General features: G+C 45.8%; 2 protein-coding genes across 2 annotated transcripts in view; both read right to left on the minus strand.

The window, feature by feature from the left end:
* LOC107107958 (intelectin-1a-like) overlaps window positions 1-5,102 on the minus strand; it is a 23,604-nt gene extending 18,502 nt beyond the window's left edge. The window contains exons 1-4 of the mRNA XM_015408331.1: window positions 5,042-5,102; window positions 2,285-2,449; window positions 1,462-1,605; window positions 1,041-1,288 (exon numbers count right to left, since the gene is read on the minus strand). Of these exons, the coding sequence (XP_015263817.1) occupies window positions 1,041-1,288; window positions 1,462-1,605; window positions 2,285-2,449; window positions 5,042-5,102 (618 nt within the window). The remainder of the gene's footprint in view (window positions 1-1,040; window positions 1,289-1,461; window positions 1,606-2,284; window positions 2,450-5,041) is intronic.
* A 3,757-nt stretch (window positions 5,103-8,859) lies between these two features.
* On the minus strand, window positions 8,860-27,067 carry LOC107107971 (intelectin-like protein). Its single transcript, XM_015408347.1, has 8 exons — window positions 27,035-27,067; window positions 25,076-25,142; window positions 21,888-22,031; window positions 20,552-20,799; window positions 17,381-17,539; window positions 16,499-16,619; window positions 9,965-10,068; window positions 8,860-9,062 (listed from the first exon to the last, which is right to left on the minus strand). The coding sequence occupies exons 2-8, from the start codon at window positions 25,134-25,136 to the stop codon at window positions 8,910-8,912; spliced, it is 990 nt and encodes a 329-aa protein (XP_015263833.1). The 5' UTR covers window positions 25,137-25,142; window positions 27,035-27,067; the 3' UTR covers window positions 8,860-8,909.
* Window positions 27,068-27,471: the final 404 nt, after the last annotated feature.

Here is a 27,471-nt window from a genome sequence, read left to right on the forward strand (position 1 = left end):
CAGCTCCTCGGCTCCACCCCCATACAAAGGGGAAGACGCCGTCCCGCCCCTCCGGTGCCCGCCTTCTCCCAGCTGCGGGCCGCCCGCCTGGTCGGCGTCCTCCGGTCCTGCTGCAGGCTTCGGCAGTGGGTGTGACCGGAGGCGGGCCCGAGCACGCCCGCACTCCCTGGGCCGTCCCGCGCCGTCTTGCCGTCCCTCGGCGTCTCCTTCTGTGTGCGGCTCGCCGATTCCACCGCCGTCGACCTCCTTCGCGGCTCGCCTGTCTCCGCCGCTCGCTGCCGCCTCGTTCTCCGCCCCCCCTTCACCGGAGGAGGGCCGTGAGGCCCTTCGCGCACCTCTGCTGTTCCCCGTCAGGTAAGGAGCCGCGGGGTTCGGTCGGGACTCCCGGGCTGCTCCTCCCGGGGCTTCCGGGGGTTCAGGGGCAAGGTCCCGATCGGGACCGGGACAATAATAAGAAAGCTTCGGCAGATTTACCGTGGCATGAAGTGACACTGACTGAAACCATTTCATTTGAATGCTTTAAAGCTTCTTCTTTGGAAACTTTTAAAGGCAATCTAGTCCAGACTTAGCAAGCTTTAGCTGAAGAGGAAGAGGGAGAGAAAGAGATGACCTAGGTAATGTTGTGCCTGTGGGTGCAGAGGCGCCTGCCAGTACTTCCTTTGGCGCTCACCAAACTTTTCAGAAAGTGGGTGGGGCTGTTGTTATTGGCTGCCCTCATTGAAATGAAAGTGTTTTCCAATAGAGGAACTGGAGGATTGGGAAGCACCTGGGCTTTCCTTAGTTAGTATGTGGTTTCATTCCTCTTCAGGCTTTCCTTCTCCTTGGAAGGCATGAGGAGGGAGGTCTTCCATTCAGATCTGTGTGGCACCCATTTTAGATTTGGTCCACCTCCTGTGGCAACCCTTGTGGGATGGCGCTCACCATCCCCTCTCAAAATTCCAAATGTGCCTGCGGGCTCAGGAAGGTTGGGGACCACGGATGTATCGTGTCTATGGTTCCCTCTAGTCTGATCCTCATCTCATGTAGGAAGAATTCCTCACCTTGTAGTCATCACTGGTTGAGGCCACAGCTGACCCAAAGGTGGAGTTATTGGACCAGTTTCCATCTCCTTCTGGGTACTTGGGGTTGTTCCCTTGTTGACTGGACCAGCGATCCCCCACAGTGCATTTCCCAAGCATGTTGTTCTCATGGACACTGGCCACCAGAGTCCAACCTCCTCCACTGGTGGTCATATCACAGAAGCTTTGGTAGACCTCGCCATCTTCCGTCTGCAGGAAATACAGTCCATCTGCACAGGCCCAGAAGGTTGTATGTTAAAAGAAAGGATGAAGACAGTGTAGTATATTGTTATTCAGTGCTGTTGTTTATTGATCAGTGTTATTATTTCAGAGTCCTAAAATGGGATTTTAATGTAGGCTGCATTGCTGTTTCTTTCTGATGGGCAGAAACTTCATTTCTCACCTGTGGCCTCTTTTTGGGACTCCTTGATTTCTTTGCAGCTTCGGGACAGATTCTTCTGTGTTGGGTCTGGAAGGTAGGAAGTCCCTTCCCATTTCACTAGCAGGTTGAGTATGTCTTGCTTCAGTGAACTGATGCAGCTTTGGCCTATGTACACAATAAAATTTAAATTTGGGAGAGGGGGACATAATCTACAACCATAACCCCTTAGGAGAACTGGAAATATAAAGTGTTCATGCTCCAGTCCCGACTTCAACTTTGATTAGCATTATTGTCTTTTGCAGTGACTCTTGTCTTCTTATAATGTGACTGAAATATGACAGTCTCAGTTTAGTCACTTCAGCTTCTAGGGAGAGTTCAGACTTGATTTGCACTCCACAGTATCCATAAAACTCTTCTCCAACACCACATTTCAAATGAATCCACTTTCTTCCTCTCAGCTTTCTTCATTGTCTAGCTTTCACACCATACATAGTAATGGGGAACAGCATGAATTATATTGATTTGGTCACCAGTGACACATCCTTACACTTAAGAGTCTTTTCTAGCTCCTTCATGGCTGCCCTTCCAGGTCTCAATCTCCTTCTAACTTCCTGGTTACAATTACCCTTTTGGTTGATGATGGAGCCAAGGAATAGAAAATCTTTGACAATTTAAATTGGGTGCATTCAGTCATTCAGGGCTGGTTCCAGTTTTAGGGAGCCCTGGACAAAATGCAGATTAACTTTCACATGACCTTCACCTCATTGTTTCCACACAATTCTGTCTCATTCTTTTTGGAGATATTGCTCCTAACATGTCTCCCGTCCTTTTCTGTTTCACCCACCTGCAGCTCCTTCTAGCTCTGTTTTGATTTCCTTGCAGCTTCGAGGCAGGGTCTGGAGCAGGTGGGAGGGCAGGCCCTGATCGTTCTGGAAACAAGTGGCATCTTCCCACTTGACCAACAGTCTGAGAATGTCCCGTTTTAACGAGGTCACACAGCCACTGCTATCTGCAAGGAAAGGATTGATTAGGGAAGAAAGAGAAGAAGCATTCATTCATGACAGTGGGTGAAGAAGTACTTTCTTGTACTGTCCATAAACTTGACTGGGTGCCCCTGAGTTTTATTTACTATTATGGGAGAAGAAGGACAAAGTCCACTTTCTCTGTTCCATAGATCATTATATAAATCTCTGTCATGTCCCCCATCCTAATCTTTCCTAAACTAAACTGTAACACCTTGGTTTATACTCCCTTGGTCTCCTCCACCCCACCCCACCCCGGCTCAGATGGCGAGGTAGGGCTGCCAAATGCAGCCGGGGGGCGGGGATTCCCCCGCTTCGGACCTCCGATTACCGGCGCGCCGGAATCGGGGCCCGGGGGAAACCCCACCCCCACGTGCGCGTCACCCGGAAGTGACGTCGCACGCTGGGGGCGGGGCCACGCAATTTGAGGGGGAAACTCTTTGTTTTCCCCTCAAATCGCGTGGCCCTCCACCTCCCTGATTTTGCTAGATTCGAGTCCAGTAGCACCTTAGAGACCAGCCAGATCTTTGGGTGATGAGCTTTTGAGAGTCAGACCTCCCTTTGCATGTGATGAAGGGAGCTTTGCCTCTCAAAAGCGTGTACCTTGAAAATCTTGTTGGTCTGTCAGGTGCTACCGGACTCAAATCTAGCTCTTCTACTGCAGACCAGCACGACCACCCTCCCGAAACTCCCTTAATTTTGGCAGCCCTTTTCTGCACCCTCTCCCTTATCCTTTATAAGATATGGCAGTCAGGGCCGTACACAGTATTCCAAGTGCAGCTGCACCGCAGATTTATATATTCTGCTTTCACACACTTTCCTAATAACCCCTAGGACAGAATTTGCTTTTTCATGACTACTTCACACTGAGTTGGCATTGTCACTGAGCTGTTCTCCATGACATAGAGGGACCAGATCTCCCACTACTGCATGGGATCCCCCCCCCCATGCCCTGTCTAGCAGGATAAATTTGGGTGGAAAAGCAACAATACAGTCATGTAACTGGAAGCAGCATCACATGATGCTGGTAGACTTTAGCAATCCAGTTGGGTGAGAGATTTTTTTTTGAGAAATAAAATATGTATTTATTACAAAGTGCACTAAAACTATACTTTAAAAACATTGGCACCATCTGCCCTTGAAGTGGTATTTGAACTAAGACGTCCTGAATCTATATAACCTGATACATTTCAATTGGTTAAAAGCCTTCAACCAATAAAACGGGACCAATAATTCAATATATCTAACTTGATAACCTTCAACCACATTAAAACAGGACCAAACATGTTTCGGCTTCCAAGGCCTTCCTCAGTGGTCATATTTTTGTATACACATGCACACTATGACATATAAACATGTGTTAGTGCCAAGGCAGGTTGGGTTGATTATAAGGCATTCCAAATCTCCCATGTGGCAAAAGAATTGGGTTGTGTGAGGGTTTTCTTAAACGTTTAAGCAGTCACATCCATGTAATGCAGGTTTAATACTTCTGACCATGGCTTTCAGAACTCTCAGAGTATACATATATGTATCAACCTTTAAATGACAGATTACGGATTGTGCCAATGTTTTTAAACATTGTTCACTTTGTAATAAATACATATATTTTGTTTAATATATTTCTCTTTTTTTCCTACCACCCTATGTTTGGGTACCCAATCTTGTTGTTTCTTAAGATTGTTTTTTTCCCCTTTCTGTTTTTACACTTTAGCAATCCTCCAAAACTCTGTGGTAAAGCCATAGAATTTGGGGATTTGCTAGCGTCCCAGGGACAGGAGACAGCTCCTTTTACAGGACTGGAATTGACATTGCAGTGTTACATGATGCCATGCAGTGCCTAGCTGCATCCCCACTATGGCAATCCTATTATAACCCCAAGAAACCTTGCTTGGCTATTTATCACCAATTCAGACTCAGTCAACTTACATGTAAATAGTTAAGGTTGGTTTTCGATCCCAGTTTGCATCACTTTGCATAAACTTATGTTGAACCTCATTGTGTTGACTAATTTGTTTGGAGAGATCCTTTTAGACCTCTTTGGAAGAGGGTGGACAGAGTGGAACACAGGTAAAGCCCTCATAGGAAAAGTAACCACACCACACACACCTGTCGTATGTTTAACAAGTAGGAAGATGTGTATTATCTAGTTAAAGGTACTCCTAGCAACACAAAGTTAACCATAAAGAGGGTTGCCATTCTCAAGATGGACAGAATTACAACTGATCTCCTGACATCAGAGATTGGTTCCCCTGGAGAAAATGCCTTCTTTGGAGGGTGGACTCTATGCTATTATAACTCATTATGTTTACGTCCCTCCCCAAACCCTGCCATCCTCAGGTTCTACCCCCAAAATCTCAAGATATTTTCCATCCCTGAGTTGACAAGCCTAAGCACACATCCAGTTTGGATTTGGGCAAAAGAGCCCATGAATTTGGTTTCCTTCCTCAGATCCCATGCAGCTGTCAAATACCACCTCATTTTAAAGGGGAACAAGATTGAGGTCTATATATTTGTCCAGGTGTGTAGAGTTACTGCAAATCTAACAACTGTTTTTCCCAAAAGAGCACATGCACACTTACCACACCATTGGCCTTTTGGGAACACAATCACACACAGCAGGATGACCATGAATTCCCTCATTTTCCTGAGCTGTAAAAGCCAAGATCTGTTATGTAAGAACTTCTCTGCCCACGCTGAAATGCTCACACATAAACACAGGCCACTTGCTTAGCAAGCTCAGGTTTATACACTTTAAACCTTCTGCATGTCCTAATTGAAAAGTATTGAAAAACTGAATTTCACTTGACAGAATTAAACATTTTAAACTCTTGGGCGCGATTATTCACTATGGTTAATACGAGTTCAGTGACAAACTGAGAAGAACAAAGATGAGGATCCAGCACTTAAATCTGCAAAGCTGTGGTCTTACAGAGATAGTTGCAGACTTTATTCCAGGGTATAAGCCTGTGCATACCACCCTCCTCCCCGGCAATGTTTCTTTACTCTATTTGAAGAAGCAGAAGGGTCATCAATGTTTTGAAAAAAATATACATCTGACCTCTGAAAATATCGGGGTGCGAGGGACAGGAAGAAGCTCAGAGAAATATATTCAAAACTTGACAAAAACTCCTGCCAGCTTTCCAAATGCTGGACAGAAACATATAGGCTTGGTAGGAAAGGTCAGCATCACTGGGAAACTACTGAGGCCACACACTGGCAGGGGTAACGTGCGATTGGCATGCATTCTTGTCACTGCTCTACCCCCACCACTAAACCCCATCTAGTGATGGCTGCTGGCTTTTTCCAATGGGCTTTTCCACCTCCTGAAAAATACCCACGGGGCGCAGGACCAGAAAGAGCAAACCTTTATTTGCCTTGCCGTTCCTTATGCTACAGCCACTGAGAACCCACGTCCCTGCCAGCAGGAAAACGGCTTTAGTTGCAGCTCTGTTGCCAGATCTTTCCTTGCCATGATGACGACCCACTTGCTGGCTTCTGTCTCCTTATACTGCTGCCCCATTCAGGAGGAAGATCTCTTTTGTCGACGGCCTGCAAAAACCAGAGGTGACCCTGGCCTGCATATAGCTAGGCAGGAGTTTGCTTTGTGAATGGCAAGACTACCCTTTCATCTGGATAGGAGCGTCATGTTGGTGTGCAACTATAGTTTCCTCTGCCTTAACAGGATAAAACAGTGGTATTTTAAAGACTAATTGGTTCCATGATTTGTCTTTAAGGTGCCACTGAATTCCTGGTTTATTGTGCTGCTGAAAATTAAGCATCTGAAATTATCAGCCTTGGCAAAGAATCCCTTCTCAGATACCTGTTCTGTGCATGGGAGACTAACATCCATTTTGGGGAAACCCTGCAGCTTCGTTGATACAGCACAATTATGGCACAGCAGGGGAAGGTATAGGGGTATAGAGGAATATTCCCAGCATACCTGATCAACAGCTTACCTTCCTCTGTGCTACGGCTTAAAGAGGACGAAAGGCCCGATCGGTTGTGTCTGTCCCTCTCTCTGTCTCTGCCACAGCCAAATTGACCTTGGAGCACGGGTAAACAAATCAGAGCAGGGAGCTCAGAGTGGCCAGAAATTGTTGACACACACAGGGCAGGAGGGCAGCGAACAGAGCTGGACTTGCTTTCTCTCCCAAGATTACAAAAATGATCCTCTCGCCACTTAGGATCCTGCAGTCTGTATTTCCATAACAACTCTCATCAGGAGGGCTGGATATTCTCACAGAAGACTTGTCTTAATTGTCTAAGTACTGATCCAGCACGTGGCTCAGTTCATACTAAGCTAAGGTTTTTGCACTAACCGTAGCATACCAAACCACAGTATGAGCTTAGAAACCCACAGGCGAGCCGTGGTCAGCAGCTGCAGTTTCCCATGTGTGCGGCAATTCTGTGCAATGGCCTCTGGAGCATATACCACACCCCCTGACATCATAAGGCTCGGCGGTGGACCTGCAAGGCCGGCGGGAGTGCGAGGAAGCCCCGCCAAGGCCCTCCCCGGCCCCAGGCAGGCAGGGGTGGGGAGAGGCGGGGGGGGAGCAACACACCCTCCCTCTTCTCCTGCCTCCTCCTGGCTGAATGAGGGCCGGAAGCGGGGCGGCCAGAAGCAGGGGGTTGGGCTTCGTCATGTGCCCCGCCCCCCACACCTCACCCGGGGGAACTGCGATCCCCCGCGATCCCCCCCGAAATGACCTCTGCCAAACCATGTCATGCCTCTGTAGCACCACTGGAGGTGGAGAAACTGCCGGGGACAAAGAGTTGGACTGGAGTGTGCATGCGGGAGACTGATTTCTCCTCCTCCCAGTTTGGTGTAGTAGTTAAGAGCGGCGGACTCTAATCTGGAGAACTGGGTTTGATTCCCCACTCCTCCACATGCAGGCAGCTGGGTGGCCTTGTGTCAGTCAAAGTTCTCTCAGAGCTCTCTCAGCTAGGGTTGCCAGGTCCCCTCGTCAATCCGGCAGGGGGGTTGGGGGGCATTCCAGGGGTGGGCTTGGGATTCAGGCCCACATGCCGCCACCCCACTCGCTGCGTTCGCTGGGAGAGGGAAAGCCATGGCTTGGGGGGTGGGGCTTCCCCTGCCAGCCAGCTGGCAGAGGGTGGATTGGAGCCCCCAAGATCAGGGGAAACCCCACTCTCAGCCCCACCTACCACACAGGATGTCTGTTGCGTGGAGAGGAGGAGAGGAAGGGAAGGAGATTGTAAGCTGCAAGGGTGGGGAATAAATCCAACTCTTCTTCCTCCTCCTCCTCCTCCCACTAGGCCTTGACAAGGGTGTACTCAACTGGGAGGAAAAAACATCCCTGGAAAGGGCTCCGCCTCTTGCCCCTCCCCCAACAAAGTGGGGAAAGGGAAGAAGGCTCACCAAGGCTGCTGGCCTAACAGCTGGTGGTTGCCAGCTCTAGGTTGGGAAATTCCTGGAGACTTGAGGGGTGGAGCCTGGGGAGGGGAGGGTTTGAGGAGGGGCGGGACTCAGTGGGATATAATACCATAGACTCCATCTTCCAAAGCAGCCATTTTCTCCAGGGGAACTGATCTCTTGTCTGGAGACAGGGTTGCCAACCTCCAGGTGGCACCTGGAGATCGCCTGCTATTACAATTCCTGCCCAGACCATCAAGATCAGTTCTCCTGGAGAAAATGGCTGCTTTGCAGGATGGACTCCATGGCGTTTATATACAACAGAGGTCCCTCCCCTCCCCAAACCCTCCCCTCCCTGGGCTCCACTCCCAAAATCTCCAGGTATCTCCCAACCCAGAGCTGGCAACCCTATCCAGAGACCAGTTGTAATACCAGGAGATTTTCAGCCACCACCTGGAGACTGACAGCCCTAGTAGCAGCTGGCCCAGATGACTGGCTTGCTCGTAGTCGCTTGCTGTTGCTGCTGACCTGGGTGGCCAGTTTGCTTGCTTGCTGCCGCAGTGGTTGGCCTGGATGGCTGGCTTGTTCTCTTGCTGCCATGGCGGCTGCCTGAGAAGCCTCTAGAGTGGTTAGGGGTGGCCAGGGCAGCTGTCTTCCTGTTGTTCAGGCCCCCTAGCTTGGGGCAGCGGACCTGTGCCTAAGACTGCCCCTGGTTGTTGCTTTGGATTTTGATTAGCATTTTTCCAAATGGACATTTCTACTTGAGAAGTCTGGCTGTCCACCGTAGGGAACTGGATGCTGGACTAGACGCACCTTTGAGAGATGTTCTTAAGTGAAATGAGCTAGGACCATCACAGCCTCTGTAGTGAGTGTGTATATCTGGCCTATTGTTCTAGTGTAACAAGGACCGCTGAAATCCTTTACCTGGAAGCATCCTCAGAAAAACAAACTGCACAACAGCTCAGTTTAGTTTTTAATTATTATTTTTTATTCCATTGATGATATATATGCATACAGGATAGATTTTCATTCTCAAGGCTGTACCTCTGGTACTCCTGTTTCTACAAAGCCATCCATCAACGGTAAAAGAGCAGTACAGCTGATTCAACTAGCTCTTTAGAAGCGCTCCAGTGAGCGTGTGTCCCATAGCCATTCCAGTCAAAGGCAGTGAAGTCCCCACACTGGCGAGGATCCCCTTCTGCAAAATAGCCTCCTCCACCAATGCAGTGCTAAGGACAGGAAGGAAATGTAAAACAAATGACACAAATTGGGAGCAGCTGGCAACCCTACAGAGGATGTATTAGAACTGGGCAGTGAGGGACAAATTTAAAATCCAGCACATTTTAATTAATTAATTAATTAATTAATTAATTTTTATTTATGATTTCGATTTGTATCCCGCCTAGCCACACAATTGCAAATACATATAAAATAGGGACTAGAGGTATATTATGTCAGTAGCAGAGAGCACCAGTGTGTTAATTTGACTGTTAAAAGTTGTGCGCTGTTTTGGAATGTATTAATAAACCAAATACTAGACAGTACTTTCCCCCCTTTCCCACAATGCAAGAACTCGTCGGCACTCAATGAAATTAATGAGCAGTAGGTTAGAACAGATAAAAGGAAGTCCTTCACCCAAGGAGTAATTAACATGTGGAATTCACTGTTGGAGGAAATGGCGGGGATTCCAAACGTAGACAGCTTCAAGAAGGGATTGGATAAACATATGGAGCAGAGGTCCATGAGTGGCTATTAGCCACAAGATATAGATGGAACACTATGTCTGAGACAGTGATGCTCTGTATTCTTGGTGCTTGGAGGGGGCAACAGTGGGAGGGCTTCTGGAATTCTGACCCTGCTGGTGTTACCTCCTGATGGCACCTGGGTTTTGGCCACTGTGTGACAGAGTGTTGGACTGGATGGGCCATTGGCCTGATCCAGCATGGCTCCTCTTATGTTCTTATGTTCAGATGTTTCTGTTGAGCAGCAGAGGTTTGGCCTCAGCTTGTTTTGGTGACTGCCTGACCATTTGGAGTCCAACTAACAGGTGTTACAGAGCATAGCTATTGTTGACAAGAGGTTTTAGAATCATCCCTGGCAGAGGTCGAGAACCTGTAGCCAGGATACTCACATGTTCTGTGTTGCATCCAGTGACTTTCACCCCAGCACAGAGAGCCATGACTGCTTTCTCACGATTGAACACTCGAAAATGAATGAAGCCAGATACAAATTCACCTGAGACAACAGAAGGAAGAAATCATAGAGATTAGGAAAGTCTGGAAGAACATCCTCTTTACAATAACCAGTTTCCTTTTCTCACATACTTTTCTCTAGAGGTCTTGTTATCTACTTGTGAGGCTTAGTGTTATGATGGGTACACACTTCATTCAATCAGAGAGGATTCCAAAGTGACAGGTGCCTCCATTCCCCCCCCCACTCGGTGGAAGTCCCGCCTTCCCTGTCTCCCCTCCCCCCACCTCCCTATTAACTAAGGCAGCCATCCAATGGGGCTTGGAGGAGACTGTGCTAGAGCTATTACCAGGGCCGGCCCGAGGCAAGGCTGCGCCCTAGGTGAGGCTGCAGGCTGCAGATGTCAACTTCCTGGTGGGGCCTGGAGACTGCCCCACTGGGAACCCAGCGGGAGGCCCTAGATGGGGCGGTGGGCCCTGGATGGGGGCGCTGAAGTTCGCCTCCCCCAGCCAAAAGCCAGCGCTGATCCCCTCTGTGTCCTTCCATGTCCTTCCTGCCTGCCCGGACCCTCTCCAGCGACCCAAGGCCGGTGGGGAAAGGTTGCCGGCAGAGCGGGTGCATGAAGAGGGGAGCCTGCACTGGGGCCGTGCTTGCCGCCGCCTGCCGGGGGAGCCAAGGGCGCTGGCATGGCTCTTTACCCCCTCGCCCACCTACCTCCTCCCACCGCAGGCACTTGGGTGGCAGCAGCGGCAGCAGCTCCAACCCCGGGACCACGCAGACCTTTACTCCCTCTTGGCAGCGCTCCTTAGCTGCCGCTGGAGCTGCCGCCGCTCAAAAGGTAGATAGATGACCCGGCAAGTGAAAAAACAAAACTTCAAGTAATACTCTACCTAAAACTTTTCTTCAATTAGAAGAAAAGAAGAAGAGAAGAGATTGGATTTATACCCCGCCTTTCACTTGGCGTCTCAGAGCAGCTTACAAACTCCTTTCCCTTCCCCTCCCCACAACAGCCACCCTGTGAGGTGGGTGGGGCTGGGAGAGCTCTTGACAGAAACTGCCCCTTTTCAAGGACAGCTGTGCCAGAGCTTGTGACTGACCCAAGGTCACATCAGCAGGTGCAAGTGGAGGAGTGGGGAATCAAACCCGGTTCTCCCAGATTAGAGTCCGCACACTTAACCACTACACCAAACTGGCTCTTTGGACTCTTTGGATGGGAAGTCACTTGAAGGAATTCCACGCTACTGCTTTGGGAACTGATGCAAGATCAATTAGCGGAAGAATTCTCATTAATAAATATTTAGAGAACAAAAAATATTGATAAAAAAGAATATACTTTTTTCTCTACATGTCATAACACGTGGTCAAGGATCGACATGGCATGGATCTCGACTTCACTTATAAAAATGGTAGAAGAAGCAGAAATATTAGCAAGTACTTTTGCGGACCATAACCCTCTCCTCTTAACATTAAACTACACAACTAAAAAGACAAAATGGACAATGAATATGGACATTCTAAAGGATAGAGAGATTATAGAGAAAACTAAAAAAATTATTAAAGAATTTTTTAGAAACAACACTAAACAAGAAACTCCTATAGAAATAATATGGGATGCCTTTAAGGCATTCATGAGGGGTTGGTGGATCAACCTTGGATCAACCAAGGAGCTTGGAGGGCAAAAAAGAAAATAAGAAATTTGAGACATTAAGGGGGAAAATACAGGAAGAAGAAGACAAAATAAAAAAGAATAGTTACACTACCGATGACAAAAGAGCGAAACTAAGGAAGCTACAGTACCAGCTTAATTTGCTTATAACACAAGAAGTGGCAAAAAAAGTAGAAATGTCTAAACTGTATTATTTTGAAAACGCTAATAAGCCAACGAGGTGGCTAGCATATAAATTGAAAAAAGACAGAGAGAGAAGGCTAATTAGGGAAATCCTAACAAAAAAATCTTAAAGAAATAGTAGAGAACTTCTATAAAAAATTGTACCAATCAGCAGAAATATCAAATGAAGAGGTGCAGGAATACCAAGGAAAGTGGGAAAGGAAATTTTTTAATAAAGAACAAATAGCTATACTAAATGATCCGATAACAACCTGTGAAATAATAGAAGTGATAAAAAAATGGGGGGGGGGAGAAAATCCCTGGGAACAGACGGTATCCCTACGGAATTTTATCAGGTATTTGAGGACCAGGTATTAGAACCATTTAAAGACTTACTACAGACTTCTGGTTGATGGCAGCACGCTAGCAGACTCACCTCCCGGACCTCCCGGGGGTGAAGCTGTGCTCCAGCCGAAGGAGGGGGTGCGCAGGTTCATTAACCCCCCCAGGGACCCGGTGAAGGGACCCTGGCCATGGAACTTCTAAGTGGTTGCCTCTTCGATGGCGGAATGTCGGAGAATTGAGGTGCCTCTTCGTTCCGATGGTTCTCCGTGCTGAGAGACCGAACGGACAAAAGTGTGGCCGACTGGGGCAAGCGCAGGAGATCGAGCGGCAGAAATGAAGCCGAAAGCGAGGTTGAAAGATCAATTATGAACGTGAGTCAGATTTAAAAGCGTTTGTAAAGGGAAAAGATAGCTCCCCACCCCATCTCCACGGAACGGGAAAAAGGCGAGCGGGGGAGGGACGCCTCCCATGCGCATGAACTTTTGAGCGGTTGAGGGGGGGAGCGGAAAAAAACATGAAGGAAACTGTCTAAAAGTACTTACCAAAGCGAGTTCAAGCGTTCAAGCACACATTCAGAGACTTTTAAAAAATTGGCGAAAGAAACAAACGACAAAGATGGCGTGGAAGAAAGACAAAGAAAAACTTTTGAAACCGAAAGGGACTGAGAGCCCGAAACTGGAAGTTACCAGTGAGTTGGCGAGGACCATAACAGAATCCATGGCCCCCTGCTGGAACAGCTGAATAACTTCAAGGAACAGATGTCAACAGTGACTCAATGTATAACTTCTCAGTAAAATCAGATAAATGAGACATTGCAAATGATGAAACAAACTACTGAGAAGGTGAATGAAGTGGATGAACTACACAAAAGGTGAAGAAAAAAGTGCAAAAGCTGGAAAGGAAAGTGTCTATGGAAGATCAGCTGCTGCAATTGCAAATGGAAAAGGCTAATATGATTCTTCGCTTCCAGGGCATGCCAGAGAACAAGGGAGATAATCTTAAAGAACTGATGAGTGAACTACTAGCCCCAGTGATGGAGATGACGGTGGAATCGTTACTAAGCGATATGTATGTGGTTTACAGATCATATTCTGGCTATATAAAGAAAAATAATTTGCCTGGGGAAATTGTGGTAAAATTCTCGAAGAGGCATGTGAGGGATGCAATCCTGAAAGCAGTTTCTGGGATAGCCCTGAAAGTGGGAGAGAATGCCATCAGAGTCTTAAAAGACATTCCATTTGAGATAAGACAACAGAGAAAGAAGTATAAAGATCTTGTGCTTTTTCTTTAGACAAACTCAATTGGATATAAATGGCTAATTCCAGAAGGCGTCACCTTCAAAATTAAGGACAAAAAAGAAAAGATTGACTCTGTTCTGAAAGCTCAGGAATTTCTAAAGATCCAGTTGGGAAGGCCAGAGGATGGAAGAAAAGAAGAGGACAGCAAGTCTAGTGGCGAGCTGGACTCTGGTTCCTCTCTGGCAGAGCAAGGGGCAGCAGCTCCAAAAAGTCCTTATAAGTTGTGGAAGAGATGGGGAAAGGAGAAGTGAAGGCTGAAGGACTCTGAATTGTGCCTTTGAGAATTGTGAAATGGGATGAATGGGGGTACTGTTGTTAGACAGTTAAGATTTAAAGCAAAAGATAAAAAGTACTATAAATGTTTGACTTAGTTCATAATGACATAAACGAAGTGAAGATTTGATGTAATTTAAGGTATTGTGAAGATCTCCTCTCTTGGGTTTTTAGTTAGTAGTGGTTCTTTACTTTATCCCGTAAATGTAGTTCCCCCTCCCTCTTTTCTGTGATAATTTTTTGTAGTCTTATAAAAAATAATAAAAAATCCCCTCCGGGGGCTCAAAAAAAAAAAGACTTACTACAAAACATCCCAAACTCAAACAAACTTCCTACCTCGTGGAATGAGGCTATTATAATGCTGATCCACAAACCAAATTCTAATGAAGAAGAAATAAGAAATTACAGACCAATCTCCCTACTAAATACAGATTATAAACTTTTTGCAAAAATATTGGCTAACAGAATGAAAAGAATATTAATGCATATAATACACAAGGACCAATGAGGATTCCTACTTAAAAGATTAATACAAAATAATATTAGGAATATAATTAATGTATAAGAATATTACGAACTCCACCCGGGAAAACCAATTACATTAGTCCTTCTAGATGCAGAAAAGGCTTTTGATAACATTAATTGGACATTTATGTTACAAAAGCTTTTAATGTGGGAATGTGGGGAAAACTTTTATGCAATGATAAAATCCATATATAACAACCAAAGTGCAGAAATCTTAGTGAATGGAGAGCCCACCCAAAGTATTCAGATACAGAAAGGTACTAGGCAGGGATGCCCGCTGTCACCCTTATTGTTCATATTCACTATAGAGTCGCTGACTGAAAGAATAAGGAGTAATGATATGATAAAAGGATTGAAAGTAAAAGGAGAAGTTTTTAAACTGCAAGCGTTTGCAGATGATTTGATATTTATAGTAGAAGAACCAGATCACTCACTAACCTACCTAATAAAGGACATTCAGGAATTTGGTAATCTAGCGGGCTTCAGAATTAACTTTCAAAAAACAAAAATTATAGTTAAAAACTGCCCACAAAATACAGAGAATAAAAGAAATCTCAAAATTGGAAATAGTGCAGAAGGCAAAATACTTAGGAATATGGATAACTAATAAAACAGCGACTTTATATGAAGATAACTACTTATAACTTTTAAAAGATGCAAAAGGAGATCTAAATCATTGGGATAAAGTACATCTTTCATTACTGGGCAGAATAGCAACGGTTAAAATGAATATTCTGCCAAGATTCCTTTTTCTTGACCAAAACATGCCAATAGTTTAAAAATATCAATATTTTAAAGATCTGGAGAGAACTGTAGAGAAATTCATATGGCAATCCAAAAAACCAAGGATAAAAGTTAAAGATCCAGGGAAATAAAAAGAAGGGGGGCTTCGCCCTGCTGAATTGGCAATCATATTACTTTGCGGCTGCCATGATATGGATTAAGGAATGGGTAATATCAGAAGATATAAGAACGTTAGCTTTAGAGGGAGCTGACTTAGCAATGGGGTGGCATGCTTATTTATGGTATGGGAAAGATAAAATCCATTCAAATTTCCATATGCATACAATTAGAAGCTCTCTCATTAAAATTTGGAATATAATAAAAGATAAAAATTATATTAAAATACCTTTGTGGATATCGCCACTAGAGGCATTTGCTAAGCCATCATTAATAATGGGAAAAACTAAACCAACTTATGGTAATTTACTGAATGAAAAAAGGGAATTGAAATTGGAGGAGATATTACTTCAACAAAATATACATTTATCCCGGTGGGGAAAAAATGTACTAAAAGTAAGATATAATGAAGACAAAAAAACAGGATTCTATACTAGTCTAAACAAGATTGATAAGATTTGGCTATCGTCAAGCGATAAATTAATTCAGAGATTCTATAAAAAGTTGATGGAGGATTTTTTACAGGAAGAGACGATAAAAACATCTATAATAGCTTGGGCAAAAGAGATTGGACATACAATTGAAATAGATCAGTGGTCAAAAACATGGAAAACATTAAAATATATGAGAGCGACTCCATACAAGGAAAATATATATAAAATGGTTTATAGGTGGCATTGGACACCAGTAAAAATTGCAAGATGTTCTCCAAAGGCATGAAATATATGTTGGAGGTGTAGAAGGAACAAAGGCTCATACCTCCACATATGGTGGAATTGCAGCAAGATTCGGATGTTCTGGCAAAAAATTCATAAAATATTCCTAGATATTCTAAAAATTAATATACCTTTGACACCGGAAATTTGTTTACTTAATATGATACCAGCTGCAATAAAAGAACATATAAATATAATAGTATATATACTAACAGCGGCTAGGATACTTATAGCAAAGAAGTGGAAATCAGAAAATATACCTTCTATAAAATAATTAAAACACAAGATTCTAGAAGTAGCAGAAATGGACAAACTAAATATGAACTTACAAAATAAAGCAGAAGAGACTTTTTGGGATAGATGGGGAATAGTATATGACTGGCTGAAGATAGAAAAGATTAGTTAAAAAAATGAAACCTGCCAGTAAGAGATATTCGATGAATTATTAGAAAGATAAATTTTATGTTATGTTGTGGAATGTATAAGTTTTCAACAAGTGTGTTTTTCTGTTATGTTAAAAAATGAAAATAAATTTACAAAAAAAAAAAAGGAAATTGACTGTAAAGCCTGAGCAAATAAAAAATACTTACTCCGCCCACTTGGAGAGTAATACTCAGCTGTCTTCGTAGCACTGCCTTTATCATAGACGACAGGCACAGCTGGGCCATGGTTACCTGGACAACTGCCGATTCCAAATTTCACCGGGTATTTCTGAAAGGAGAAACAAACTGAGAGGTGATTGGTGGTGGAAAGGCAACCCTGTAGGGCCTTCAAATCAAGGGACGAATAGAGGTTCGCCATTGCCTGCCTCTGTATAGCAACCCTGGACTTCCTTGGTAGTTTCCCATTCAAATACTAACCAGGGCCAGCCCTGCTTAGCTTCTGACGTCTGACAAGACTGGGCTAGCCTGGACAATCCAGGTCAGGGCCAGAGGTGATTACTGATTTTTATTTATGACCCTACTTCCTTTGTCAGGAGGGCACAATAGTATCTTGTGATTAGGGCTGCCAAATGCAGCCGGGGGGCGGGGATTCCCCCGCTTCGGAGCCCCGATTCCCGGCGCGCCGGAATCGGGGCCCGGGGGAAACCCCACCCCCGCGTGCACGTCACTGGAAGTGACGTCGCACGCTGGGGGCGGGGCCACGCCATTTGAGGGGAAAACAAAGAGTTTTCCCCTCAAATGGCAGCTTCGCGCGCGCGCGCACACACACGCACTAGAACGACTCCCGGACGGGAAGGAGCCTCCCCCGCCGGTGAGTCAAATCGATTTGGCAACCCTACTTGTGATACCTCAGTTACCATTCATTTACAAAATATTCAAGTTGGGCAAGTACTTGTTGAATATAAGTCCCCATCATTCACAATAGGGGAGGAAGATCCACAAGCCTCAGGAGTGCCTGCCTTCACTTCCTGAATTCCAAATGCAGAGTCATCAGGCAGAAATGCCAAGTCACCAAGCAGCCATTATTACCTGGTACAGCCTGAGGAGGTTGCCTCCTTCTGCAGCTAAGAACCCAGTTTCAGTGCGATACCTCAAGAGAGAGGTGTCCCGCCATTGTTTCATTGGGGTTTTGTTGGGAACGTGCCATATGGCCAGATCTTGCGCTTCCAGGTCATAATAGGCAGGATTCTGGAAAGCAAGGGAAAAGGTGGATTTTGTTTAATTGAATGAATTGAAGGCCCTGTAGTAAGCAGCCAATTGTTAAAGAGAGACATGTCAGTAGATAGGCGTTCAGAAAAGAATATTACAGCAAAGGTGTGCGTATGTGGACAATTACTGAACATGATATTTGAGATTACAATGTTCCCTCTAAGCTCCACAGTGTTGTGAGAAGAAATTCTACCATGAGCAAAAAATGTTAGTAGCATTAAAGATGTGGGCAAATTTACATTTGACTATTGCATAATTTTATTTATAGGATTATTTCCATAATCTTGTAAAAATCTCAGAATGAATTCTTTTAAACTGTATTTTAACTATATTTTAAGAATAGTTTAAACACTATAAGAGAAAACAGAATCAAGTCAAATTTCATCACACAAAATGTTGTCCTCTACAGGGGTGGACCAGGCCTCCGGAGAACAGGTCTACCTGCCCATTTACACTATATTGGTAGACTTGGTTTCCGGAGAACCCTTGTCAAGGCCTAATGGGGGGAGGAAGAGGAAGAAGAAGAAGCATTTATTCCCTGCCGTTCACTATGTCTGGGGCTGTGATGCTCTGTATTCTTGGTGCTTGGAGGGGCCATGGTGGGAGGGCTTCTGGAGTTCTGGCCCCACTGGTGGACCTTCTGATGACATCTGTGTTTTGGCCATTGTGTGACACAGAGTGTTGAACTGGGTGGGCCATTGGCCTGATCCACTAGTGGGACCAGAACTCCAGAAGCCCTTCCACCATGGCCCCCCAAGCACCAAGTATACAGAGCATCATGGTCCCAGACATAGTGTTCTATCTATACCTTGTGGCTAATAGCCACTGATGGACCTCTGCTCCATATGTTTGTCTAATCCCCTCTTGAAACTGTCTAGGCTTGTAGCCACCACCACCTCCTGCAGCAGAGAATTCCACGTGTTAATTACTGTTTGGGTGAAGAAGTTCTTCCTTTTATCTGTTCTAAACCTACTGTTCATTAATTTCATTGAGTGCCCAAAAATTCTTGTATTCTCCACCTTCTCTATCCCATGCATAGTTTTGTAAACCTCTGTCATGTCACCCCTCACTCGTCATTTTCCAAGCTAAAGAGCCCTAACCTCCTAAACCTTTCTTCATAGGGAAAGCGTTCCATCCCCTTAATCCATCCCTTTAATCATTTTTGGCTCCGGTCACACGGGCAGGAAAATGCGGGGGGGGGGAGCGTGGCTGTTAGCCCCGGGGCCAAATAACGTGCGGTTGCGCGAGTAGACATCCCGTGGAGGTCCCGTAGAGGTCCCGTGTATAGGGGGGAGGTGCCGATCACACGACCATGTGGCAAAGAAGTGGCTAAAATGGACTACATGTCCCAGAAGGTCACTCGGTGGGAGGAGAAGGGAGAAACGGACGTGGCCAAGGGGTGGGGAAGAGGGAGCTTGAGTCCTCAGTGTGAGGGAAACGAACATATGAAACCGAAAGGCAGGTCCCCCCGGGGGGGGGGGCACCGCTCTGGGCGACTCTGAGCTGTCTTCCGTGCGGCTCCTGGGGACGGCTAGACAAGCAATCACCTCTTCGCCTTCCTCCAGGGCAAACGGTTTTGTTTCCCTGTACACTGAAGTATGTGCATGCTCTGTTGGGTGCTTGTGCGCATCCATGGAGACTCGGGGGGGGGAAGCTTTTTGCGAGGGGACATGGGCGGGCGCCGGATGCCACTGGAAATGCGACTAGATGCCCGCCCTTGCCCCGCGGTTTCCAGAAACTAGTACCTCCGAGGTACTAGTTTTTTGCCGCACATCTTCAGCGGGAAGCCTCGGTTGAGCCACGGGAGCACTACACTTCCCAGATGTTGCCGTGTGATCGCGCCCAGAAAATCCGCCTATCATCCGTATCTTTGCCACGGCAAATGCTCCGTGTGAACGGGGCCTTAGTTACCATTTTTTACACCTTTTCCAATGCTATAATCTCTTTTTTGAGGTGCAGTGACCAGCACTATTCAGCCCTGGAGGACACATTGTTCTGAATCTGTGAATGAACTCAAGTTCAGCAATCTCGCATTGTAATTTCCCCTTGAAGCTTCTTTGTTTGAGGACTGCCATTCTTAGGTCAGCAATGGAATGTCCTGGAACATCTCCCACTGGTTTTTGAGTGCTGTGATTTTTAATGTCAGATTTATGTTCATCCATTCTTTTACATAGGACCTGGCCTGTTTGTCCAGTGTAAAGAGTGGTATTGTTATGTCCAGAGATTGTTTTGTCAGAGTGAATGTGGGGCTTTGTTGATCTGTTTCCTTACTATGTCAGAGGGGTATTGTAATTTGAAAAATGAATGTAATGAAAACTTTCTGCCTGAGATGTTTTAACTACTGATGCTGGGGACTGAGGAGCTAAACTTAAAGTGGTGTCAGAATTTCCTTGTAACCAATTCAAGAAAGGTAGTATTCTTACAGCCTAAATAACAAGAAAGCTTCGGCAGATTTACTGTGGCATGAAGTGACACTGACTGAAACCACTTCATTAGAATGCATTAAAGCTTTTTCTTTGGAAACTTTTAAAGACAATCTAGTCCAGACTTAGCAAGCTTTAGCTGAAGAGGGAGAGAAAGAGATGACCTAGATAATGTATTGCAAGGTTCCCCAATGTCATGCCTGTGGGTGCAGTGGCGCCTGCCAGTACTTCCCTCTGCGCTCACCAAACTTTTCAGAAAGTGGGTGGGGCTGTTGTTATTGGCTGCCCTCATTCAAATGAAAGGGTTTTCTAATAGAGAAACTGGAGGATTGGGAAGCACCTGGGCTTTCCTTAGTTAGTATGTGGTTTCATTCCTCTTCAGGCTTTCCTTCTTCTTGGAAGGCATGAGGAGGGAGGTATTCCATTCAGATCTGCCTCCTGTGGCAGCCATTTTAGATTTGGGATGGCGCTCACAATCCCCTCTCAAAATTCCAAATGTGCCTGTGGGCTCAGAAAGGTTGGGGAACACGGATGTATTATGTCTATGGTTTTAGGAAGAATTCCTCACCTTGTAGTCATCACTGGTTGAGGCCACAGCTGACCCAAAGGTGGAGTTGTTGGACCAGTTTCCATCTCCTTCTGGGTAGTTGGGGTTGTTCCCTTGTTGACTGGACCAGCGATCCCCCACAGTGCATTTCCCAAGCATGTTGTTCTCATGGACACTGGCCACCAGAGTCCAACCTCCTCCACTGGTGGTCATATCACAGAAGCTTTGGTAGACCTCGCCATCTTCCGTCTGCAGGAAATACAGTCCATCTGCACAGGCCCAGAAGATTGTATGTTAAAAGAAAGGATGGAGACAGTGTGGTATATTGTTATTCAGTGCTGTTTATTGATCAGTGTGACGACCTCTTCTCTGGGGAGGTCTGGTTTTACTTTAAAACCGTTCTTTATATTTTACTCTACTGGGTAAACCGGCTGCCACCAGGAAATTTTAAGGTTTTCCAAACCTTTATGATATAATATTTTTCTACTGGGTAGGTGGATCGAGATTTTAGGCTTTCGAGGAACTATGTGTTTCCTGAGGAAGGATTTCTTTCAGAACTGGCAGACTTGAATAAAAGTATATTTATTGAAATAACTTGTAAATAATATAGTAGAACGAGGTAACTGGTACTGTGAATATTCTTAACGCTTGCTTTATGTCTCACATAAGGTCTGCTCTCTTTCCTGACAGGGACTTTTCAAGTAACATTGTAAATCATTAACTCAGGGTCATAAATGTTTCTTTTTTCACAGCAGTCTGTCACTCAGACTGTCATTTCACTTTTGGTTTCCTTATACATTCAACATTTCTTCAAACACAGAACTTATTCTCTTCTGTCACACACCATAAGGTCTCTCCTTCAGACCTCAGTACTAAACTTATTCCCACAGGGATGCTTCAACCTTTTTCCTTTCTGTTTCAGCACTTAACTCTCTGCTTAACGCAGAGACTTCTACTCTTATATTCCACACAGGAAAGCTTCTCTCACAGAGACCTCAGAACAAAACTCATATCAACTGCTTTTACACAGCACTCTCTACTGACTGACTAACTGTTTTTTTCTGTTCTCATCAACTGACAATCTCTAACAGTCACTCCTGATAGACATTCAAATCATCCACACAGCATCCATTCCAAAACCCCTCCCCCTCTCTGTCACTCACCAATCACACCATTTGCCTGTTTCAACCACACTAGACTTTCACACAGCAATGTAAACCAAACTTTTAAAGACACACACACACAAATAAACATGAAATCGTTACAATCAGTGTTATTATTTCAGAGTCCTAAAATTGGATTTTAATGTAGGCAGCATTGCTGTTTCTTTCTGATGGGCAGAAACTTCATTTCTCACCTGTGGCCTCTTTTTGGGACTCCTTGATTTCTTTGCAGCTTCGGGGCAGATTCTTCTGTGTTGGGTCTGGAAGGCAGGAAGTCCCTTCCCATTTAACTAGCAGGTTGAGTATGTCTTGCTTCAGTGAACTGATGCAGCTTTGGCCTATGTACACAATAAAAGTTAAATTTGGGAGGGGGGGGACATAATCTACAACCATAGCCCCTTAGGAGAACTGGAACTATAAAGTGTTCATGCTCCAGTCCCATCACCCAAATGAAGGCACTGACACCTTTGCTAAGCATACATTGTTACCTCCAGTGCCCCTGCACAGAAGCATGGAACTGTCACCTCTCCAGGGTCTCCTACACTCCTAGGGCTTATGCTGGCGGAGGTCCTTATTGAATCAAACCAGAGAACTGTATTATGGATTAAAGACAGTAAAACTCCATTTCATGATGAGCTGGCTAGCTCTAGGTAACCAGTGTTCCCTCTAAGCTGAGTTAGTGTGAGCTAGCTCACAGTTTTTTAGCCTCCGGCCCACTCATTTTTGTCTGAGCTCAGGAAGTATGGCTCCAGAGCAAACTAATTTATGCAGCAGCCAAATCGCTCGCTTACAGTTTTAATGCCAGTCGCTCACAAAGTAGAATTTTTGCTCACAAGACTCCACAGCTTAGAGGGAGCGTTGGTAACAACACATGGACACCTGAAGTTGCCTAACACTGAATCAGACCATTGGTCTATCAAGGTCAGTATTGTCTACTCAGACCGGCATCAGCTCTCCAAGATCTCAGGCAGAGGCATTTCCCATCACCTTCTCCATGATCCATTAGCCGGAGATGCCAGACAGTGCATACCAAGCAAATGCTCTCCCACTGAGCCACATCCCCCCCAAACAAACCTGTCACACCATTTAATCAATCATTTGCTTTGTGACTCCATAGGATCTCTCCACACAGAGTCCAAAATAAATTACCAGTGCTTGCAGATAATAATAACCCAACATTCCATTCCCATCACGAGTTTCCCTCACTGTACAGACCTGCTTGGTAACCTATTAAAATCCTTAATCACTAGGGTATCTTCATCCCCTGACCACTTAGCAATTTGTTTCAAGAAACTCAGTTAACCTGAAAATGTGGTTCATGGTACTGCCATAAAAGGGCATAAATTTCAAGTATGTAAGTACTCCAATCCAGATTTGCAATTTAGTTTCAATTCTCAGATTGACTCTCTACCTCTTGGATTTCAGAACCTGTGGGAAGATTAAGTGGTGTAGGCTCAGTACTCCCCAGCAATGTTCCCTCTAAGCTGTGGACTCTTGTGAGCAAAAATTCTACTTTGTGAGCTACTGGCATTAAAGTTGTGAGCAAACAAATTAGCTACTGCATACATTAGTTTGCTCTGGAGCCAACCTTCCTGAGCCAAGACAAAAACGTGTGAGCTGAAGGCTGAAAAACTGTGAGCTAGCTCACACTAACTCAGCTTAGAGGGAACACTGCTCCCCAGTGACCGCTTCTCTAGCGCTGTGACAGGAGACAATCCTAATTCCTCCCCCAAAGTGCTGCTCTGCGTTTTGGAAATAGGAGACTGTACTCATGAGACAGGAATTAGGCAGTGCAGCCCCCTTCAGGGCAGGTAGACTCCTCAGTTCTCACCCCAGTCTAGTCTGGATTGAGCTTCAGTTTATTGGCCCTCATCCATCCCATTACATTCTCCAGGTATCTGTTGAAACCTTCACCTGACTCAGCTGTCAAGGTGAAATAGAGCTGGAATCATCTGCATATTGGTGGTACCTTAACTCAAATACTGTCAACCACAATGGCCTATGGCTGAACCTAGATGCAGTTGGGGCCACACACTTTAAAGTACCTTGTGCACTTCTTCAGTCCTCACCAAATTAAATTCATCCATGCAACTAGAACCAGATTGCTTTCTGATAGCTCTCATGATAGTATCTCAACTGAGCCCTTGTATTTTTCTATCTGGTGGCCAGAATTATTTTTGCCCCCAAAGCAAAGTTGCAGGAAATATAAAGATGGTGGTAATCTGGCTTGGAGCCACACATTGAGGGGAATGACCAACAGTGCACTTGCTGTGTATGCCCATGATGAGAAAGGTAGAATATAAATGAAATAAGTAAAAAAAACCCCAAAACCACTAGGAAAGCAAATCACCTTGGATCTGTAGGGTGAAAAGCCCTGACTTGGATAGCCCAGGCTAGGCCGATCTTGTCAGATCTTGGAAGCTAAGAAGGGTTGGTCCTGGCTAGTATTTGGATGGGAGACCTCCAAGAAATACCAGGATCGTGACATGGAGTCAGGCAATGGCAAACCACCTCTGGATGTCTCTTGCCTTGAAAACCCTACGAGGTTGCCATAAGTCAGCTATGATTTGATGGCACTTTCCACCACCCCCATGTACGGTGGAACTAGAGGGAAGGCAGCATGGGATAGCCCAGTCTCATCAGATCTTGGAAGCTAAGCAGGGCCAGTACTTGGAAGGGAGACCACCAAGGAAGACTCTGCAGAGGAAGGCGATGGCCATCCACCTCTATTTCTCACTTGCCTTGAAAGGCCCCTTCTTGCTGGGGTTGCCATAAATTGGCTACAACTTGATGGCACTTCATACACACACACACAGACACACACACGGTCGGGGAAAGAGAGGAAGTTGGACTGAGCTAAAAGTGGATTAAGCAGACTGTGAACATGGACATGACACCCGAGGTCTTTCAAGACATCCCCTTCCCCCACCAAGCACCTCAGTTTCCAGTGCTGCAACAAAAATTTACATATCAGGGTGGCATTCTGGAACTGAAACCTAGCTAGGAGAAGGATGATTGGGGATGTGGTTTGAGACATGGGTGGGGAACAATGTGTGCCAGGAAAGGGTTCATCACTCCGCTCTGTACCTCAGCTAGAAACTTCTCCGACTCATCACTTTACAGCTTATGTGGGGCTGTGTGTATTTGCTTTCAAGCAAATAGTTGTACTGCCATCACATGGACTTCTGCCCTGACAACATGAAAGTACAGCTAGTGCATCTGGATCCCTGTAAAGATCTCAGAGTGACAGACGTGGTTCTCTCTTCCTCGTTTGCTTCTGACCAGGGGTCAGGTTTATGGTTTAACATTTTTATTTTGCAGATGAACTCTCCCTAACTCCATGCCAGTGTCCCAACCCACCACCTTCACAGCACATACTTACCACACAGTTTGGCCTCGGGGAGGAAAGCAGAGAGCAGAAGCAGGAGAGCAAGTTGCTTCATTGTGGTCTGTGGGGGAGATCAGAGGATCAGCTAGTTAGTAGTGGCTTGTCTTCTGGCGCGGCTGACCACTAAGTAATTGGAATGTGTATTTGGATAGCAATGAAAGCTGAATCTTATAAGCCATTTCTGTACTATAGTTAGAATCCTCACTCCTTCTGACAGCAGATCAAGTTCAAGGCCACCATGGATTTGGTCTTCAGTGGCCCCGGTCACACAGCAAAGTTGTTGCGGGAGAGGCACGGGAGTCCCGCGGATTTTCCAGGCGCGATCTCACCCCAACATCTGGGAAGCGCAGTGCTCCCATGGTGAACCCGTGGCTCCCCGCCGAAGGTGCGGAATTAAAAACTAGTACCTACGAGGTACTAGTTTCCTGAAACCGCGGGCCAAGGGCGGGCATCTGATCACGTTCCTGGTGGACTTACGTGGCATCCGGCGCCCGTCTCCGCAGGTTGCGCAACAGCGCATGCGCACAAAGAGCAATTGCTAGTGCGATTGCGCAGCGCGGCTTCTGTGCCGCGGTGCAGGATACCCGTCTGATTGGCATTTCCCCCAACCCACGGGACCTCAACTGGGACGTGTGCTCGGGCAGCCGCGCGTTAGTTTCCTCTAGGGCAATTAGCCACGCCTCCCCCCGTGATATCCAGCCCGTGTGACCGGGCCAGTGATGCTCAGAAGCTGGTGCAAAGCAAAAGCCTTGTCAAACCAGTTGGGAATAGTGACCACACTGCTGTTAAGTTCAGTAAAACAGAATCCTCCCCCTTTCACTGCAGCCCATTGATCTCCCTGAAATGGTGAACAGAGGATCCAGGACAACATGAAGGACAATTTGGGTTCTGCAGCAAGAAGAGGGAACTGGTGGAAGTTACAGCTCCACTTCTGTGACTGGAAAACTTATCCTGGATCCAGTCCACTAATTTCAGAAAGGGGGTGTGAAAAAACTGAGCCAGAGAGGTTACCAGAGATGAAGTTCAAGGATTGATAGGCAGATTTAAAAATAAAGTTACCAAGTGCAGAACATAGTTTGTAGTTTTAGACCCATTTGTTCATTGTGCAGCCTGAAAGCATCTGATGAAGCAGCCTTGCAGAAGATAAAATAGTTTTGATATGGTTAATCTCTCTTGAGGGGAGCAGGGCTGGCCCATTCACAAGGCACTCCTAGGAAACTGCCTAGGGTTCCAGGGGTAGAAGGGTGCCAACTAGCCCTGCCACTGCCCCATCTTCCAGCCCATGGTGTAAGAGAGGTGCCCCTAGCCTCAGTGGGCAGCCCTCTGGAAGCCTGCTCCTTACCACTCTCTGTGGGTGGGTGGAGGAAGGGCAGGCCTTCTTTTGCCTTCTCTCCCCTGCAGTAGGGAGGTGAGGAGAGGGCAGGAGTGTGGACGGCAGGCTCGTTTCCACCAGTGCAGGGTAGGGTTGCCAGTTCTGAGCTAAGAAATTTCTGGAGATTGGGAGTGCAGCCTGGGTAAGGAAGGGTTTGGAGAGGGGAACGGACCTCAGTGGGGTATAATACCATAGAGTTCACCTTCCAAAGCAGTCATTTTATCCTGGGTAACTGCCATTGTAATTCCTGAAGATCTCCAGGTTCCACCTGGAGGTTGGCAATCCCACAGGTTGGTGTAGGGTTGTCAATTCCCCCCCAATGGGTGGTGGGGGATCCACTGGTGCCAGGGGATAAAAATCAGTGGGAAAATCAGGGGAGACAGGCCTGGGTCTCCCTGATATCCCCTGATGAATCCTGCAATCTAATCAGTATACAACACTGGCTTTGAATTCCATACTAGGGGAAAGGTGGGATAGCAAAATTTTATGCAGTATAATTTTTAAAATTATTTCCAGTAGTTTGCGTGTATCTATTGATTTTAAATAGCATGCCTGTCCTTCAGAGAAAAGTCGTGGCTCACCTGAAAAGCAGCCTCCTCTTCTTCAGTGCAAAAGCTCTGGCCTTCTGTCACATCTGGTCCCTTTGCTCAGTATTTATTAGCCCCAGTTTCTAAGTGGCTAACAGCCAATAAGGAACTCCAAGTCATGAGAAAACAATTGTTTGCACACAGGGCAAGAGGTTGACAATGGAGAGTCAGCAGATAAGGATTAAATTCTTTTCACCATTTCTTCCGGGAAACGATTTTAAAACCTTGGAGGGAGGATCCCCTCTCAGAGTTTTGCAGTCCGGATGGAAAATCAAGACTTATGCAAGAATGTACTGAGAACTGAACATTGTCAGAGATGGCTCCCATATCAACTAGAGATTACACAAGAAGATCTCCAGAAAGATCAGAATGTCTTCCTTTGTCTTATTCACTTGTATCCCCATTTTGAGATAAGGGCTTTGATGGGCTTT

This window comes from Gekko japonicus, unplaced genomic scaffold, assembly GCF_001447785.1.
Source record: "Gekko japonicus isolate JY-2015 unplaced genomic scaffold, Gekko_japonicus_V1.1 scaffold457, whole genome shotgun sequence".
Classification (NCBI taxonomy): domain Eukaryota; kingdom Metazoa; phylum Chordata; class Lepidosauria; order Squamata; family Gekkonidae; genus Gekko; species Gekko japonicus.